Below are 19,471 nucleotides of genomic sequence, written 5' to 3'. Positions count from 1 at the left end.
CGGGAATCTTTTTCCTATGCACAGAACCTCCTTTCTGTTCCCCTAACTAATGAATCCTCTATCACTGCAGCTTGCCTCCTCCCCACTTCCCTTCTGAGCTTCCGAGTTAGACCCAGTGTCCAAAACCTGACTGCTGTGGTTTGCTTCTCCTGGATCATTCCCCCCCACCCCCCCCAAACAGTAGCCAAAGCAGTATACCTGTTACTGAGAGAAGGGGTACTCTGCATTGGCTGCCAATCTCCTTTCTGTCTCCTGATTGTCACCCAGTTATTTATGTCCTGCACCTTGGGTGTAACTGCCTCCCTGTATTATCTGTTGATTGATCCCTCAGTCTCCCGGATGATCCTGAGTTCATTCAGCTCAAGCTCTGTTTCCTTAATAATCGCCTGTAAAAAGCTGCAGGTGGATGCACTTCTTGCTGGTGTCAATGGGGCAAGTGGAAGTCTCCCTGCCTTCCCACATCCTGCAAGAGGAGCATTCCACTATCTATTCTGCACTCTCCTGCGCCCTTTCTGAAGCCTCTGCATTCTTCCTATAATGGGATGATCAGAATTTAAGGCAGTACTCCAAATAGAAGGGGACACAAATGCCATAACTAATTGGATTGATCCAGAAACCAATAGGCAATAGGTACAGGAGTAGGCCATTCAGCCCTTTGAGCCAGCACCACCATTCGCTGTGATCATGGCTGATCATCCACAATCAGTACCCTTTTCCTGTCTTCCCCCCATATCCCTTCACTCCATTATTTTTAAGAGCTCTATCTAACTCTTTTTTGAAGGAATCCAGAGAATTGGCCTCCACTGCCTTCTGAGGCAGAGCATTCCACAGAACCACAACCCTCTGTGTGAAAAAGTTTTTCCTCATCTCTGTTCTAAATTGTCTACCCCTTATTCTTAAACTGTGGCCTCTGGTTCTGGACTCCCCCAACATTGGAAACATGTTTCCTGCCTCTAGTGTGTCCAATCCCTTATTATATGTTTCAATCAGATTCCCTCTCATCCTTCTAAATTCCAGTGTATACAAGTCCAGTCTCTCCAATCTTTCAACATATGACAGTCCTGCCATCCCGGGAATTAACCTTGTGAAAATACGCTGCACTCCCTCAATAGCTAGAATGTCCTTCCTCAAATTTGGGGACCAAAACTGTACACAATATTCCAGGTGTGGTCTCACCAGGGTCCTGTACAACTGCAGAAGGACCTCTTTGCTCCTATACTCAATTCCCCTTGTTATGAAGGCCAGCATGCCATTAGCTTTCTTCACTGCCTGCTGTACCTGCATGCTTACTTTCAGTGACTGATGAACAAGGACACCTAGATCTTGTTGTACTTTTCCTAACTTGACACCATTCAGATAATCATCTGCCTTCCTGTTCTTGCCACCAAAGGTGATAACCTCACATTTATCCACATTAAACTGCACCTGCCATGCATCTGCCCACTCACCCAACCTGTCCAAAGCACCCTGCATTCTCCCCTTATTCCCAATTATCCCCATCACATGTTATAATTATGCCACCATGGCAACATATGAGGAGTGTTTGATGACTCTGGACCTGTAGTTCAGGAATTTAGAAGAATGAGGGGGATCTCCTTGAACCTTCCTGACTATTGAAAGGCCTAGAAAGTGGATGTGGAGAGGATGTTTCTATTCGTGGGACAGTCAAGGACTAGTGGGCACCGCCTCAGGGAAAAGGAGGAATTTCTTTAGCCAATGGGTGGTGGATCTATGGAATTTATCCTGCAGGCAGCTATGAAGGCCAGTCATTGGGTGTGTTTAAAGTGAAGGTTGATGGGTTCATGGTTAGTAAGGTCATGAAGGGTTCCAGGGAGAAGGCAAGAGAATGGGTGTTCAGAGGGAAAATATATCTGCCATGATTGAATAGCGGAACAGACTTTTGGACCATTAATCTAATTCTGCTCCTATGTTTTATTGTCTTATTATTTCTTTTCTCGTACATACAATTATCGTTATATTGCATATATTTAAAATGCTTAGTTGTAAATGCAGTTTGAGCTCCAAATTATTACGATACATCTGAATGGAAGTTCTGTTTTTGATTCCTCCACTGATGGCATTAACTTGTATATTTGCCAGGCTATTGGTGGCCAAGCCCCGAGGAATCTAATGGATCATTTTGCTGAGATACTGTTTGCTTTGAACAAGCATTGTGTTACCTACTTGAGCATTTGGTTAAAGGAAGTGATGCAGCAACAGAATTTTCCATCAAGTCGCCTTACTCAGATACAAAAAGAAACATTTAGTCAACAAATTTTAAGGTATGTATGTTCAAAATGCATGAGGGAAAGCTAGTCCTTATTTGGGGAAAATTAATTGTAAGTTAGTTTTATAGTATCTCTTTGTATGCCATTTCAGTATGTATACAGTCAGTGGGCAGCTGTACACCTGCTCATTAATGCAAATATCTAATCAGCTGTGCAAAGCATAGAAGCATGCAGACCAAACATCAGAATGGGCAAGACATGTAATCTAAGTGACTTTGATTATGAAATAGTTCTTGGTACTAGATGGCATGTTTGATTGTCTGAGAAACTGCTGGTCTCTTGGGATTTTCATGCACAACAGTCTAGAGTTTATAGAGAGTGGTGTGAAATATCAGTGATCAGAGGAGAATGCCAGACTGTTTCAAGCTGACAGGAAGCTGACAATAACTCAAATAACTACATGTGATAAAGTGGTGGGCAGAAAAGCATCTTTGAACACACAACATGTTGAACCTTGAAGTGGATGGGCTACAGCAGCAAAGCCCAAGAATTCGCTGGAGATGGATATTTTAGAAGTTACAGATCGTCACAGTGTCGGCACAATGTGAGTGAGGAACATTGTAACCAGTCCATCTTCTGACCCTTTCGTTCCAGCCCCACCAATGAGTAAAGCCACTCTTTAATTTTTGGATTCCTGTGTTTTTTTTCTCCTTTAGTCACAGTAAAGTCAAGCATTGTGATCACAGTCCTGGATGCATGGGCTAGAGATCTGTGTCCAAAATCCGGGTTAGCTTTGTCCCATAGCTTTGTGATCACAGTACTGGATGCACAGGCCAAAGATTTGTGTCCAGGCTCCAGAAACTATGTCCAACTTCATCATTACACATGCGGGGATCTACATCCACGCTCAGAAATTGAATCGCGGTGGAACTACCTGATGTATGGTGCAGGGATCTACGTCTGCATCCTGGAGCTGAGTCCCGGTCACAGTATTGGGTGCACGTTGCAGGGATCTACGTCTGCATCCCGGAGCTGAGTCCCGGTCACAGTATTGGGTGCACGTTGCAGGGATCTACGTCTGCATCCCGGAGCTGAGTCCCGGTCACAGTATTGGGTGCACGTTGCAGGGATCTACGTCTGCATCCCGGAGCTGAGTCCCGGTCACAGTATTGGGTGCACGTTGCAGGGATCTACGTCTGCATCCCGGAGCTGAGTCCCGGTCACAGTATTGGGTGCACGTTGCAGGGATCTACGTCTGCATCCTGGAGCTGAGTCCCGGTCACAGTATTGGGTGCACGTTGCAGGGATCTACGTCTGCATCCCGGAGCTGAGTCCCGGTCACAGTATTGGGTGCACGTTGCAGGGATCTACGTCTGCATCCTGGAGCTGAGTCCCGGTCACAGTATTGGGTGCACGTTGCAGGGATCTACGTCTGCATCCTGGAGCTGAGTCCCGGTCACAGTATTGGGTGCACGTTGCAGGGATCTACGTCTGCATCCTGGAGCTGAGTCCCGGTCACAGTATTGGGTGCACGTTGCAGGGATCTACGTCTGCATCCTGGAGCTGAGTCCCGGTCACAGTATTGGGTGCACGTTGCAGGGATCTACGTCTGCATCCTGGAGCTGATTCCCGGTCACAGTATTGGGTGCACGTTGCAGGGATCTACGTCTGCATCCTGGAGCTGAGTCCCAGTCACAGTATTGGGTGCACGTTGCAGGGATCTACGTCTGCATCCTGGAGCTGATTCCCGGTCACAGTATTGGGTGCACGTTGCAGGGATCTACGTCTGCATCCTGTAGCTGAGTCTCGGTCACAGTATTGGGTGCACAGTGCAGGGATCTACGTCTGCACTCCAGAGCCGAATCATCAAACCAGTTTCACCAAGGCTATTTTGTGAGGAGGGAGACATGACCCAGGGTAAGGAACTAAACTCCCTGCAGCTGACTTACTTCCTTCAGGATAGTGACTGAAGGACAGCAAACTGCTGTCCGTGCCACACAACTTCCAAAGGACCGAGAGCTGCCTTCAGTCAGTGAAGGAGGATGAGAGGTGTACAAGATGATTGGGTGGACAGCCAGAGTCTTTTTCCCAGGAGAGAAATGATCGACTCCATTTCTTGTCGATCGAAGCTCTGAGAAAGATTGAAATCATCGAGAGTACGCTGTTTAAACATTTGCAGTCTAGGTTCAAAAAAGTATGTGAACCTCTGGGCTAATGCCGTCTACAAAAGCTATTTGGAGTCAGGTGTTCCAATCAACGAGATGAGATTGGAGGTGTGGGTTGTAAAGATGCCCCGTGCGCGTGCGCACGCGCGCACACACACACACACACACACACAGAGTCAGATTACTGATGGAGCCTGCTCTTCTCAGTAATGATCTGTTTATGTGCACTATGTCTCGGTCAAAACAAGTTTCAGAGGATCTTGGAAGAAGAATTGTAGAGAAGCATGAAGCTGGAAAAAGCTATAGAACCATTTCTAAAGACCTGAATGTTCATCAGTCTTCAGTAAGAGAAATTGTCTACAAATGGAGGAAATTCAGTACTGTTGCTAGTCTTCCTAGGAGTGCATCCTGCAAAGATCACACCAAGAGCATAACTTGCAATGGTGAAGGATTTGTAAAAGAACCCAAGGGTAACATCCAAGGACCTGCAGAAATCTCTAGAACTTGGTAAAGTCTCTGTTCATGTGTCCACTATAAGGAAAACACCGAACAAGAATGGTGTTCATGGAAGGACAGCACGGAGGAAACCACTGCTCTCCAAAAAAAACATTGCTGCACCCCTCAGTTTGCAAAAGACCACCTGGCTGTTCCACAATGCTTCTGGGACAATGTTCTGTGGACACTTGAGGCATAAGTTGAGATTCTTGACAGAAATGCACACCACTATGTTTGGGGGAGAGAAAAGGGCACCACACACCAACACCAAAACTTCATCCCAACTGCAAAATCATGTTGGAAGGAGCATCATGGTTTGGGGATGCTTTGCTGCCTCAGGGCCTGGACAGCTTGCAATCATTGAGGGAACAATGGATTCAAAATTTACATGAGAATGTCAGGATAGTGATCTGTCACCTGAAGTGAGATGATGCAACAAGACAATGATCTGAAACACAAGAGTATATCAACAACAGAATGGATTAAGAAGAAGAAAATCTGTGTTTTGAAATGGCCAGGTCAGAGGCCAGACCTTAACCCAACTGAGAGGCTGTGGCATGACCTGAAGAGGGCTGTTCGTGCAAGGTATCCCAGAAATATTGTTGAACTGAAAAAGTTTTGTATGGAGGAATGGTCTAAAATTACTCTTGGCCATTGTGCAGGTCCGATCAGCAGCTCTAGAAAATGATTGTTAGAGGTTATTGCTGCTAAGGGAGGTTCTGCCAGTTATTAAATACAAGGGATCATATACTTTTACCAAGCAAAACTGTGAATGATTAAACAATGTGTTCAATAAAGAGATGAAAAGTACAACTGTTTGTGTGATACTAATTTAGGCAGATTGTGTCTATTATTGTGACTTGGATGAAGATCACCACATTTTATGAGTAAGTAATGCAGAAAACCAAATAACTACAAAGAAAGCATCCATGATGGTTTTCTTGAGCAGCATGTTCGCAGCTTGTTCCTCAAGGGAAAATGCTATCTTAGATCTAGTCCTGTGCAATGAGACAGGTAAGATTAATGATCTTGTAGTCAGGGATCCTCTTAGAAAGAGTGATCATAGTATGATTGAATTTCGCATACAGATTGAGGATGAAATAGATCTAAAACTAGTGTATTATGCTTGAACAAGGGAGACTACAAGAGGATGAGGGAGGAGTTGGCTAATGTGGATTGGGAGCACAGGCTATTTGGTAGGACTGTTGAGGACCAGTGGAATACTTTCAAAGAGATTTGTCACAGTGTCCAACAAAAGTATATTCCAGTCAAAAGTAAGGACAGTAAGTGTGGGGAGAGCCAACCTTGGATAACTGAGGAAGAGGGGACTGAGTGTAGGGTAGCAAAATTTGCTGATGACACTGAACTGAGTGGAAAAGCAAATTGTACAGAGGAGGTGGAGAGGCTGCAGAGGGATATAGATAGGTTAACTGAGCGGGTCAAGGTCTGGCAGATGGAATACAATGTCGGTAAATTGAGAGATCATCCACTTTGGAAGGAATAGTAGAAGAGCAGATTATTATTTAAATGTTGAAAGATTGCAGCATGCTGCTGTGCAGAGGGACTTGGGAGTGTTTGTTCATGAATCACAAGAAGTTGGCTTGCAGGTGCAACAGGTTATTAAGAAGGCAAACAGAATGTTGGCCTTCATTGCTAGAGGGATTGAACCCAGGAGCAGGGAGGTCATGCTGGAACTGTACAGGGTACTGGTGAGGCCACACCTGGAGTACTGTGTGCAGTTCTGGTCTTCATACTTGCGGCAGGATATACTGGCTTTGGAGGCAGTGCAGAAGAGGCTCACTAGGTTGATTCCAGAGGTGAAGGGGTTAACCTATGAGGAGCGATTGAGTCGCCTGGGACTATACTCTCTGGAGTTCAGAAGAATGAGAGGGGATCTTGTAGAAACATATAAAATTGTGAAAGGAATAGATAAGATAGAAGTAGGAAAGTTGTTTCCATTGGTGAGTGAGACGAGAACCAGGGGACATTGCCTCAAGGTTCAGGGGAGAAGATTTAGGATGGAGATGAGGAGAAACTGTTTTTCTCAGAGAGTGGTGAATCTGTGGAATTCTCTGCCCAGGGAAGCAGTTGAGGCTTCTTCACTAAATATATTTAGGATATAGTTAGATAAATGTTTACGTAGTAGGGGATTTAAGGGTTATGGGGAAAAGGCAGGTAGATGGAGCTGAGTTTACGGACAGATCAGCCATGATATTGTTGAATGGCGGGGCAGGCTCGATGGGCCAGATGGCCTACTCCTTCTATTTCTTATGTTCTTATGAGTTCACAAACATTTTCTTGCAACTGTACCTGTTCATCTTTTGTAAGTAGTTATCAAAAATCCAAATATTTTGCACTTCTCTATGTTACATGCTCAAGGAGATCTTTTTTTTTGTGAGAATGATGTAATGGTCTTTTGGAGGTCATCTGATGTGATTTTCCGCCGATGTGAGGTCACGTGATGATATGTGCCCTGTGACTATATAAGGGTCAACTCAGGTGACGCAGTAGGTTTTTGAGTTTGTAGGTTTCCAGGTAGAACGTGTTGTGCCTCCGTTTCTGTTGCGTGTTTGTTTTTGTGATGCAGTTTCATTTTTAAAATGGAAGGTGTGTGCTCTTACAAGGTATTGTATTTGGACTGGAAATTTGTGGCTGGAAGTGCCAATTTACTCAATTCCGACAGTTTTGAAGGGAGAGTGAAGAATTCATCGGTGAAGGATCGAGAGAAGTCGGCATCGTTTGGCAGTTTAATAAAGAATTGACCTTATTGAGTCTTCGTTGGAGAGAACCTGCATTGAGATAACTCTTGCAAAAGTGCAATGAGTTCATGCAAAAAGGTGCTCTCTCTCTAAAAGGATTTTAAAGTCAGTCGATTTAAACTGTTTATTTTCAGCATCGGGAATCCTGTGGACAGAACCAGCAGTAAAGGTGCGTCTGTGAAGAAATCCTTCTCCAGAGCAGTCTCTCCCAATTGAATGTGTAAAGCTGTTGGATTTTCGAAGTTATCGCTTTAAGAACTATATCTGACTGTACCGCTTTAAGAACTGTTTTCGCATTTAACGCTTTAAGAACCAGAGCCGAGTGGAGTTGGGGAACGGCTGCGTACCTATTAACCTCCAGTTAAAGTTTTCCTTTGTTTTTGTTTCCTTATCATTTATACATGTTTAATAAATGTTTGGTTGTTTTTATAAAACCCGTCTCGATTAATACTCAATGTTGCCGGTTACGTAACATCTATAATTTTGGTAAATGTTAATCCATTCACATATTGAAATTTTGCGAAGCTAAGCTTTATTTTTGGGTTTGAGGACGTTTATTCTTCTTGACTTGGCTTCAATACAATCATTGTAAGGGGTGTTACAAGAGATGTTTCTATTCATTATATCTGTACTCCATCAATTTGCATCTGGTATATGCAGCACCATGCATGTAAGTTAGGTAAATATGAATTTAGGTTTAAACAAATTAATTGCCAATTGACATTACTTGTAATTGATCCAAGTCCATTTGAACATTTTAAAAAATTCAGCAAATATCTTAAATAAACCCTTCCACGTATCAAATTGTCACTATCAGTACGTGTTTGGTAGACAATAGGGCAATAAGCTCAGGCTTTCTAATAAGGCAAAATACCTTCTCATTTATTGGGAATGAGATCTGAATCTCATGGGCAGTATTCATGTTAGCAGTCTTCACCTGAGTCTTCACTATAAAAGCATTTTAATGATTTTGTTTGCCTTTCTGCTAAGAAAATGATTTTTGCTTCTCCAGTTACCCCACAAATAAAATATTGCATGCACAATGAACAACAATTTCCTTGAGATGTAGTGAAGTCTGCAACTCCTGTAAAAATAGTATTGGCTTTTCTGTAATGTTTCAAAGATTTCATAGGTTGAGAAGAACAGGCAATTCTTCCTACCTAGGAGGTGCCAGCCTATATAATTGGGGTAAATAAGCAAAATTGAAAGCACCAAAGCAATATTTTGTGGGTGCTGGAAATCTGATATGAAGTCAATAATTGTTCAAATGGTTATTGTCTGAAAACGTTGATTCTGGAAATCTGTAAAGATGGGAAGCTGGGGTACTTTTCTTTGAGAAATAATGCTGGAGATGTTCAGCATTTCAAGTAACATCTGTGTGTGTGTGTGTGTGTGTGTGTGTGTGTGTGTGTGTGTGAGGGAGACAGACAGAATAAATGATTTGGGTCAATTTCATGCACTGAAGGGCATAGCAGCATAGCGGTGAATGCTTCTGCCCAATACCTCTAATGGCCTGGGTTTGGTCATGCCCTCTGCTGCTGTCTGTGCAGGGTGTGCATGTTTGTCCTATAACTGCATACATCCTGCATTACAGGAAGGGTGTTAGGCTTTTGGAGAGGGTGCAAGGGAGGTCCATCAGGATGTTGGCTGGATTAAAGAGTGTTAGCTATAAGGAGAGGTTAGACAGATCTGGATTGCTTTCTTTGGAGGGTTAGAGGCTCAGATTTATCTGAAGGAAGTATATAAAATTGTGAGAGACATAGGTGGGGCAGATGGAGTCTGTTTCCTAGGGTGAAAATGTCAAACACTGGACTACATGAGTTTAAGGTTGGGGGGATATTCACAAGGGAAGTTTTGTTACACAGAGATCAGTAGGTGACTGGTAAAGTGGTGGAGATGGGTATATTAGCAACATTTGAGATGCTTGGGCTGTGAAAAGAAGGATATGGACTATATGTGGGCTGGTGCAATTAATTAGATTGGCACAGGCATTATGGGTCATAGGGCCTGTTCCTATGCTGTAATGTTTTATGTTCTGAAGGGACTGAAATTCTCAAATTCTGGATGAGAACAGGAAGCAGGAGGAGGACTAAAATCTAAATAAATAGATAAGGGATTGGCCTGAAAACTTTTAACAAAATAGAATGGCTTTATCAATCTTGTAAGAGCCCAGTGGTTTTCAGCCACTTTCAATACCTTAAGTAGCTGTGGAGTCAATTATGTATTACATGTCTAAATGGAAACAAAATGCATGCACTTACAGCCTAAAATATGAAAAGGACACTGAAAAAGCTTAGACACATTTCAGTGTCTGGAAGAAGTCATTAAACAGAAGGTGCACCATGGGCTAACATATTAATATCATTTTTTGGGTTCAACATTGCACAATTCTGCAGAATTTGAGGCTAGAAAGTGGAGGGTGATCGGGTTAAGAGGGGGTGGGGCTTTGTACTGTTGTTGAGGTGCTGGAGTGTCAGGTTGATGGAACTTGGTGGGATCTTTGATGGGAAGTTGCCACAAAATGGCTGTCTTTAATTTAATATGGACCTGCCTGTTTTCAGCACTGTGCTCCATGGCCTGAAATCTGCTCAGGCACATTCCCTTTTAAGATGAAGCATGATTTGTTTTCTACATCACTGCTCTAACTTGATTAGGTGCTTGTAGGTCATGTATGCAAACATAGAAAGAAGGGGTCTTCGCTGCATGCATTAGACACATGGTGTATGTACAAATGCCTCATGCATTAAGGGTCTGGAAGGAAAATTGTATATTTCGGGGAACAGGCAATCAGACTTGCATTGACCTTCACAAGTGATTTTCCCACAAAAATATTTTTGTGCAGCACATTTTAACATAGAATATTTAAAATATTGCACAGACCAGGACCAGCTGAAGTGTGAACTGCCATTATTTTTGTTCAAATATGATTACAGTCTAAAAAATGTGAGCAGTGATTATTTTATTGTCTTTAGATAGTTTTTTTTAAAGTACTTCAAGTAGATTCTGTGTAATTTGACTGAGTTGGCTTTCAATAACAAAAGTGCTGTAGTACTAAAGGTAATAATATCATCTTTGAAACCAAAGTTATAAGCCTTTAATTTTAAGCAGATCTTCATTTCCGGTGTTTAGTATCAAACTGTATGCCAGAGTCATAAGACAGGAAGTTAAAGTAATTCTGTACTGTAGGTGAATACATTACAAATTGATTGCTTTGTGCTTTTGGAATAATGCTGCAAAATAACTTTATTGCTGTTTTACAGAGATCGAGTAAATAAGAGAAGAGTAAAGGACATTGTTAAGGAGTTCACATTACTGTGCAGGGGTCTTCATGGCACAGAGTATGCAGCCGAGTACTGAAGCTGAGTATTTATGTTGAAGTGTCACTCCTTACTAGCATGCTTCCTGCATTCTCAACACGTTTGCACCGTTTCCTTCTGTAAAAATGCATTCTAGTGTAAAAGATGTGTTTTTAAAGCATCAACTAAGCTTGTGTTTGCACCACACGATTTGAGAAAAGAATACCTGCTCTCATACGTAGCCATATTATGAGGCATTTTTTTAAAGTGACCAGTCATAGGACTGGGTCATTTAATAGAGGGAAATGTGCCGGGGAATTTATGGCATAAGCTGCCCCTGACTTGTAAGTAATTTGTGTACATGTTTTGTGTCATAATTAAAGCTTTATGGAAGCAATATAACTTGCTGCTGGAGTCCTGTGATTTTTGGCACTTTGTAAACACAACAATATTTTTTTGAGGGAGCTAATCCCAGATGATTCAACTGTGGAATATTACTGGTGATGCTGCTACAATGTCTCAAACCATTTTAAACAAATTTAGAATTTTAGTTTATTTTTTCATTTTAATTTAATTATGGATGTGATGTGGATTCCTGTTGTAATGTAAAAGTTGAGGATGGTGCAACAATCTGAGAGTTTAAAACATTATTTGCAACTGTAACAATAGCTATTTGAGTTTCAAAACTTTATACGCTAACTCAAAAGAAGCTCACTGGAGAAATTTACTGGAACTTTCAGTCATCCAATCTGAGAGAGAGATTGATTTGGCCTAGGTAAAGGATCTGATAGATCCCACAATAGGGATAATTAAATCAATAAACTGACAAAAAGCAGCAAAACTGCTAAAGCTTTGAGGCTCTGAAAGCTTTGTTACAGCCCTACTTCATTTTGCATCTTTTAAACCTTTGTAATGTACAGTACATTCTCTGTGCTACTTTCTGTCAGAAAGGGTATCATCTTGATGTAACTCCAAGCTATACTTGTGTTCATGTAACTTATTTACCTGTTCTAGATTTTCTAGAAGATCCACAAAAACATGGTATCTAATATAGTCTGGAAATAATATAGGAAGCCCACTAGTGAAATCTTGATGAGAAATTACACTGCAGCCAATTTGTTTTCTATTGTGAAATAAAGCTTCACTTAAAAATGTGTGACTTTTTTTTCCTCCCCATATTTTTTTTAGCTCAAATAATCATTGTGGTTCAGATGGAAATATATCTTTTAACATTTTCACCAATTGACTTGTAAAGAGATATTGTGAAATATACACTTATATGCAGATACCATAGTCTGTAATAAAGTATCATCAATTCTGAGTTGAGATGCTCTGATTTAAAGCTGAACTGGGATAATGTTCGTTTATAAAACCAGGTTTTAAGAATCATTAAGAAATAACTTGCATTAATAAAATGCCTAACAAGACATCAGAATGTTCAAAAGTATTTAAGAATGAAGACCTGTTTGGTGAGTGGTCAGTGTGCTGGAGAGTGATGTTTGTTTTGTGCACAACTAGATCCTGTACAGGAAAGACAAGTGACTATTGAAGTGCTTTTGTTTGTGTTCGGTAAGGATTAAATACTGCTCGGGTCACTGGCAATAGTCTGTGATATTTTTGAGTAGCTATGTGGAATCCTTATTTTGTTCACTTGGATGTAGATGAGTAGACAGAGGAATAGGAAATGGAACTTAATTTTAATTTTTTTTTAACTTATTGAGTGAGGTACTGCGCAGAATAGACCTTCCAGTCCTTTAAGGCAAGCCACCTTGCATTTCCCCTAATTTAATCCTAGCCTATTCACAGGACAATTTACAATGGCCAGTTAACCTACCACCAGTGGGTCTTTGGACTGTGTGAGGAAACCCATGCAGTCGTGGGGAGAATATGCAAACTCCTTATGGGTAGTGGGAGGAACTGGTACTGCAAAGTGTTATGCTGACCACTATGCTACCGTGCCGTCTATCTTACATAAGTTAAAGTCTGTCCCGAGCCTTATAGGCTCATCAGGCCGGTGCTTATGCCGGTTTCCGTGGCGTGAAATGACCTGAGAGTATGAGACTCCCCCCCCCCCAGATAGGACACCAGTCTATCGCGAAGTTAACCCCCAGCATTTTGCCGGTACCCATTTTCAGCTGGGTGGACTGGAACAGTGTATAGTTAATCGCCTTGCTGAAGGACACAACACGCTGCCTTGGCTGGGGCTCGAACACTCGACCTTCAGATCACTAGTCCGACGCCTTAACCACTTGGCCACGCACCACACTAATCTTACATAAGAATCATCTGTGAATCCAATGGATTATAATTGTTTTACACTTTACACAGTACTGTTTATCTCTGGGAACTAAATCAATGTTGTTTTTTCTGAGTTGGGTACTTGAGATTTCACTTCAGAAACCTGTGATATTGATCTGTGGTAGACCAATGGTCTAGGACTTCTTGGAGGTAAGAATCCCAAATATACAATAGCCCATAAAATTTGAACATAAACACAGTACCCAGTTTATTAGTACCTCCCCTACCTTAAAAAAAAGTGGCCATTGAGTGTATGTTTATGATCTGTTGCTGTAGCCCATCCACTTCAAGGTTTGACATGTTGTACGTTCAGAGGTGCTCTTCTGCACACCACATGGCTATTTGAGTTACAGTCATCTTTTTGTCAGCTTGAAGCAATCTGGCCATTCTCTGACCTCTCTCATTAACGAGATGTTTTTGCCCACGAAACTGCCGGCTCACTGGATGTATTTTTTTGTTTCTTGCACCATTCTCGGAAAACTCAAGACAGTTGTGCATGAAAATATCAGATTAGCAATTTCTGAGATATTCAAACTACCTCCATCTAGCACCAATTATCATTCCATGGTCAAAGTCACTTAGATCACATTTTATGCCCGTTCTGAAGTTTAGTCTGAACAACAACTGAGCCTCTTGACCATGTCTGCATGCTTTTTTACATTGAGTTGTTGCCACATGATTGGCTAATTAGATGATACTTACATTTACAAGCAGGTGTACCTATTAAAGTGGCCACTGAAAACTTCTGCTTATTGACATGTGGGCAGGATTAAGTTCCTTTTGCAATTAAAAACACCGAAAACTTTCTAGAAAATTGTTCTTCTGAATTACTCGTGACGCTGTTTCCCCAACAGTGGTTTACTTCCTTACATTCAAGCTATTGGATCTCAGTTTGCTCTGGCAATTTCTTGGCTGGACCAATCTTTACCCAGCCTGTATGTGCCTACCTGTGAATTTCCTGTAGTGTACTTGCAACTCTAAGTGCCAATCAACCTTGAGGCCTGGAAACTGCAGCCACCCTGTGGAGAGAAGCTGGCTGCAGGTGACTAGGGCCATGCTGGTGGATCCTGACGCCCCATCCAGAAACATACTGATGGCCTTTATTAGGTTTCAACTATCTCTGATCATCAGACATTTACATACAATTCTGTGAAACGTAAATAAAAAAACTTAAAATAAAATAAATGTAGGTAAGTGATTTACTGACGTTTATATATAAAGTTGATAACCACATTCAAGTAAATAGGGTTCTGCTACTCACCTCAGGCCTGGCTGGTGCCAATATATAAGACTGCCTATGGCATTTTCACACAGTATCACTGCAGTCTGCATGCTGAAGTCCTTTAGAGTACTTTAACTTCCACATTCCAAAGTATGGTAGTGAAAATGAACTGTCTGGAGGATGCCACTGGCATTTGTCCAGGGAACTGCTGGTCAGAGGTGATTACATAGTGGCCAATTATTTCCTTTGTTTCAGAAATTGTTTTTAAAACAGGATGGGTCAAAATGTCATCTTCAGTTGAAATGTAAGCCCAAACTATGTTTAAGATTTCATTATATCATTCATCATTCAGGTGCCTTGCTGTTCGGCGTGGGCAATCATGTCTCTCCATCCACCATGGTCCCTGACCCTCCAAATTGTAGTTGTTGCCTCCTCTGTTTCTAACCATGATGTTATTCCATCTGTCATTTTCATTCTCTGTCTGCCTCTGCTTCTTTTTCCTTCCAGTTTTCCAGTTGTAACTAAATGTTCTATTGTCTCTCTTTGCATGATGTGTCCAAAGAATTTTGATTGCTGTTTTCTGATTTTTTTAAGTAATGTATGTTATGTTTTCATTCTCTGTAGAACTTCCTCGTTGGTTATTCTGTCCGTATATGATATGCATAGCATTCTTCTGAGGAATCACATCTCTGCTGCATTGATCCTTTCTTCCACTGCATTTGTGATGGTCCATGACACGCAGCCATACATCAATATAGACCATAAGACCATAAGACCATAAGACAAAGGAGCAGAAGTCAGCCATTCGGCCTATCGAGTCTGCTCCGCCATTTTATCATGAGCTGATCCATTCTCCCATTTAGTCCCACTCCCCCGCCTTCTCACCATAACCTTTGATGCCCTGGCTACTCAGATACCTATCAATCTCTGCCTTAAATACACCCAATGACTTGGCCTCCACTGCTTCCTGTGGCAACAAATTCCATAGATTCACCACCCTCTGACTAAAAAAATTTCTTCACATTTCTGTTCTGAATGGGCGCCCTTCAATCCTTAAGTCATGCCCTCTTGTACTAAACTTCCCCATCATGGGAAATAACTTTGCCACATCCACTCTGTCCATACCTTTCAACATTCGAAATGTTTCTATAAGGTCTCCCCTCATTCTTCTGAACTCCAAGGAATACAGTCCAAGAGCGGACAAACGTTCCTCATATGTTAATCCTCTCATTCCTGGAATCATCCTAGTGAATCTTCTCTGTACCCTCTCCAACGTCAGCATATCCTTTCTTAAATAAGGAGACCAAAACTGCCCACAGTACTCCAAGTGAGGTCTCACCAGCGCCTTATAGAGCCTCAACATCACATCCCTTCCCCTATACTCTATTCTTCTAGAAATGAATGCCAACATTGCATTCGCCTTCTTCACTACCGACTCAACCTGGAGGTTAACTTTAAGGGTATCCTGTACGAGGACTCCCAAGTCCCGTTGCATCTCAGAATATAGGAAGAATGTAGCATCTGAGAGTTCTAAGGGGGATGTCAATTGCTATTTTCTTGTTTGTTAGGATGTTTCTCAGTTCTGTAAATGCTGTTCTTGCCATTGCTATTCTTGCTTTTATGTCTGTTTTGCATTTGCCATCAGATGTTCCCCGTGACCCAAGATGCTTGAAGTTGTGAACTTGTTTCAGGATTTCATTTCCCAATACGATCCTACAGTTTGCGATATCAGGTTTCTTTGATATTACCATTACTTCAGTTTTCTTTTTGTTTAAGGTTAGGCCAAGTCTTTCGCTCTCTGTGTTGATGGTAGATACTAGTTTCTATAAATTTACTTCACCGTTTGCTATCAGTACTGTATCATCTGCATAGCAGAGGTTGTTGATATTGTATCCTCCTATACTTATTCCAGGTAGGTCTTATATGGTTCTTATGATGTTTTCACTGTACAGGGAGAACAGGTCTGGTGATAGAACACAACCGTCTGACTCCTCGCTTTATTGGCTGATATTCACTAATCTCGTTGTCTATCCGTATAGCTGCCCTTTGTTGCCAGTAGAGATTCCTGATTATTCTCAGATCTTTTCCATCGATATTAATATCTTTAAGTATTTTCATGATGACTTGGTGTTTCACTGTGCCAAAGGCATTCATTTTAATAGTAATTAACCATTTCAGAAAATTTGAGGTGTACATCCACTCTACTTGACAGTAATAAAGGCAGTTCACATTTGTGTCTTGAAAATGCAATTAAGTTGCAAATACAAAGGTCTAATTTTGAGACAATTTGCAGTTATCTGAATAAGGTAAACAAAATTAGAGTATACATTGATTCTAGGGACTAAAGGAAATGATGTACACTGGGAAGATATGTTATATGATTTTATGCAAAGTGTCAATGACTGCAATAAATGGAAAATATGTCTAGGAATAAGGGGAGAAAAATAGTGATTGGAGGGCTGATGAGGATTGTGGTCTTTGATATTAGGTTCCTAGAATGGGGCAGAGGTGGGAAGAGGTTTGACTGGCTGGAGTATATTGCATTTTTGGTGTAGAGATGAACACTGGAGCTTCTAAGGGCTGGAAGTGGGTAATGGGGCTAGCTGGGCGATTGAATAGTTTGGGCTGGGGCTAGTGGATGTAGAGGTGTTGGGACACCACACAGATCAGTCATAGGATTTTTTAATATTTCCATTTCAGCATAGAATGAATAATGAATATTATTCAAAAAGTGCTCTTAAATGGCTACTCACAAGACAACGTAGACTAGTTTCCTGTACCAAAAGAAGCTTTGCATAATTAATGTCCACTTGATTTGCAAATGTGACAAGCCCCAAGATGTATTCCTTCTAATTTTCTGAGTGTTATGTAACGAATCATACCAGGTTATTGAATTTCTCTGGAGAAAAGTCCATTTTCAATTGTATGTAGCCAAATTAGGAGTGCTTTGCAATTAAATGTCTAGATCCCAATTTATTATTTTCAGCATTTTACTATGTAAAAAAATCTGAACCAATTTTATTCTATTACAAATTGATTACCCACTATCTAGGCATATTCTGCGAATTAAATTTGCTGACGACTCTGCATTGATTGGCCTAATCTCAAACAATAACGAGGTGGCCTACAGGGAAAAAATATTCTCTGACACAGTGGTGTCAAGAAAACAACCTCTCCCTCAATGTTGCAAAAGCAAAGGAGCTGGTGGTGGTTGTGGATTACAGGAGGAATGGAGATGGGCTAACACCTATTGAAATCAATGGATCTGGGGTTGAGAGAGTAAACAGCTTTAAGTTCCTCGGCATCCACATCACTGAGGACCTCACGTGTTCTGTACACACCAGCTGTGTGGTGAAAAAGACACAACAGCGCTTCTTTCACCTCAGACAGTTGAGGAAGTTTGGTATGGGCCCCCAAATCCTAAGAACTTTTACAGGGGCACAATTGAGAGCATCCTGACAGGCTGCATCACTGCCTGGTGTGGGAACTGTACTTCTTAATTGCAGGATTCTGCAGAGAATGATGTGGACAGCCCAGTGCTTCTGTAGTTGTGAACTTCCCACTATTCAGGACATTTACAGAGACAGGTGTGAGAAAAGGACCTGAAGGATCATTGGGGACCCGAGTCACCCCAGCCACAAACTGTTCCAACTGCTATCATCGGGAAACGGTACGGTAGCATGAAAGCCAGGACCAGCAGGCTCCGGGACAGTTTCTTCCATCAGGCCATCAGACTGATTAACTCACACTGATCTGAGTGTATTTCTATGTTACATTGACTGTTCTATTTATTATAAATTACAATGATTGCACATTTAGACGGAGATGTAACAGAAAGATTTTTACTCATGTATGTAAGAAATAAAGCCAATTCAATTCAAGATTAGTAAAGGAACTCAGCAGGTCAGGCTATAGGAATGAGTAAGCAGTTGATGTTTCGGGATATCTATAGGAATCTATAGGAATGAGTAAGCAGTTGATGTTTCGGGCCGAGACCCTTCATCAGGACTGGAAAGGAAAGGGGAGGATGGGGGGAGGGGAGGAGAAGCTGGAAGGTGAAGTCTGTGGGTGGGGAGGAGGAATGAAGTACGAAGCTGGGAGGTGATAAGTGGAAAAAGTAAAGGGCTGGAGATGAAGGGATCTGAAAGGAGAGGAGACCATGGGAGAAAGGGAAGGAGGAAGGGCACCGGTGGGGAGGGGGGGGTGATGAGTAGCTGAAAACATAAGAGGCCAGAGTGGGAAATAAAAGGAGGAGGAGCAAAAAAGTTATCAGAAGATGGAGAAATCGATGTTCATGCCATAAGGTTGGAGGCTACCCAGATGGAATATGAGGCGTATCTCCTCCATCCTGAGAGTAGCCTCATCACGACAGAAGAAGAGGCCATAGACTGAAATGTTAGAATGGGAATGGGGATAGGAATTGAAAAGGCTGGCCACCAGGTGGTGCTCAACAATGTGGTTCACCAATCTTGTGTCGGGCCTCACCAACATGGAGGAGGCCACATTGGATACAGTAGGCGACCCCCACTGAACTCCATCTGCAAAAAGTGGGATTTCCACCTATCATCTCCCAGCTTCTTACTTCATCCTCCTCCCCCATCCATCTGGCTTCACCTATCACCTTCTAGCCTGTCTTCCTTCCCCTCTCCCACCTTCTTATTCTGGCTTTATCCTCTTTTCCTTTCCAGTCCTGATGAAAGGTGTCAGCCCACAATTTTATTTGTTTCCATAGATGCTGCCTGGCCCACTGGATTCCTCCAGCATTTTGCGTGTGTTAAGATATGATTCTATAAGGACACCTGTCAAGTCATTGCTTGACTCAGCTCTGAGATAACAAGCCCATAGCTTCCTCAAGTGTCAACTGAAGTGGATGGGATGGTAAAGAATTGGTCCGCACATTACTTATACATTTCTCAATTTGATGATGGTGTGTTTTGTTTTATTCCTCTGCTTATGGTACTACATGGGATTTACTAGGCATTTTTGCAGGGCATTTTAGAGTTGTATT

The 19,471-nt window shown here is 41.9% G+C and overlaps 1 protein-coding gene across 2 annotated transcripts in view; it reads left to right on the top strand.

The window, feature by feature from the left end:
• ipo13b (importin 13b) overlaps nt 1–12,218 on the top strand; it is a 144,355-nt gene extending 132,137 nt beyond the window's left edge. For both annotated transcript variants that reach the window (XM_072273724.1, XM_072273723.1), the window contains 2 exons: nt 2,101–2,282; nt 10,908–12,218. In XM_072273724.1, the coding sequence (XP_072129825.1) occupies nt 2,101–2,282; nt 10,908–11,004 (279 nt within the window). In that variant the 3' untranslated portion in view covers nt 11,005–12,218. The remainder of the gene's footprint in view (nt 1–2,100; nt 2,283–10,907) is intronic.
• The last annotated feature ends 7,253 nt before the right edge of the window (nt 12,219–19,471 follow it).

This window comes from Mobula birostris, chromosome 12 (assembly GCF_030028105.1).
Source record: "Mobula birostris isolate sMobBir1 chromosome 12, sMobBir1.hap1, whole genome shotgun sequence".
Taxonomy (NCBI): Eukaryota; Metazoa; Chordata; class Chondrichthyes; order Myliobatiformes; family Myliobatidae; genus Mobula; species Mobula birostris.
The sequence above is the reverse complement of the archived record's forward strand: the minus strand, read 5'-3'. Positions and strand labels throughout refer to the sequence as shown.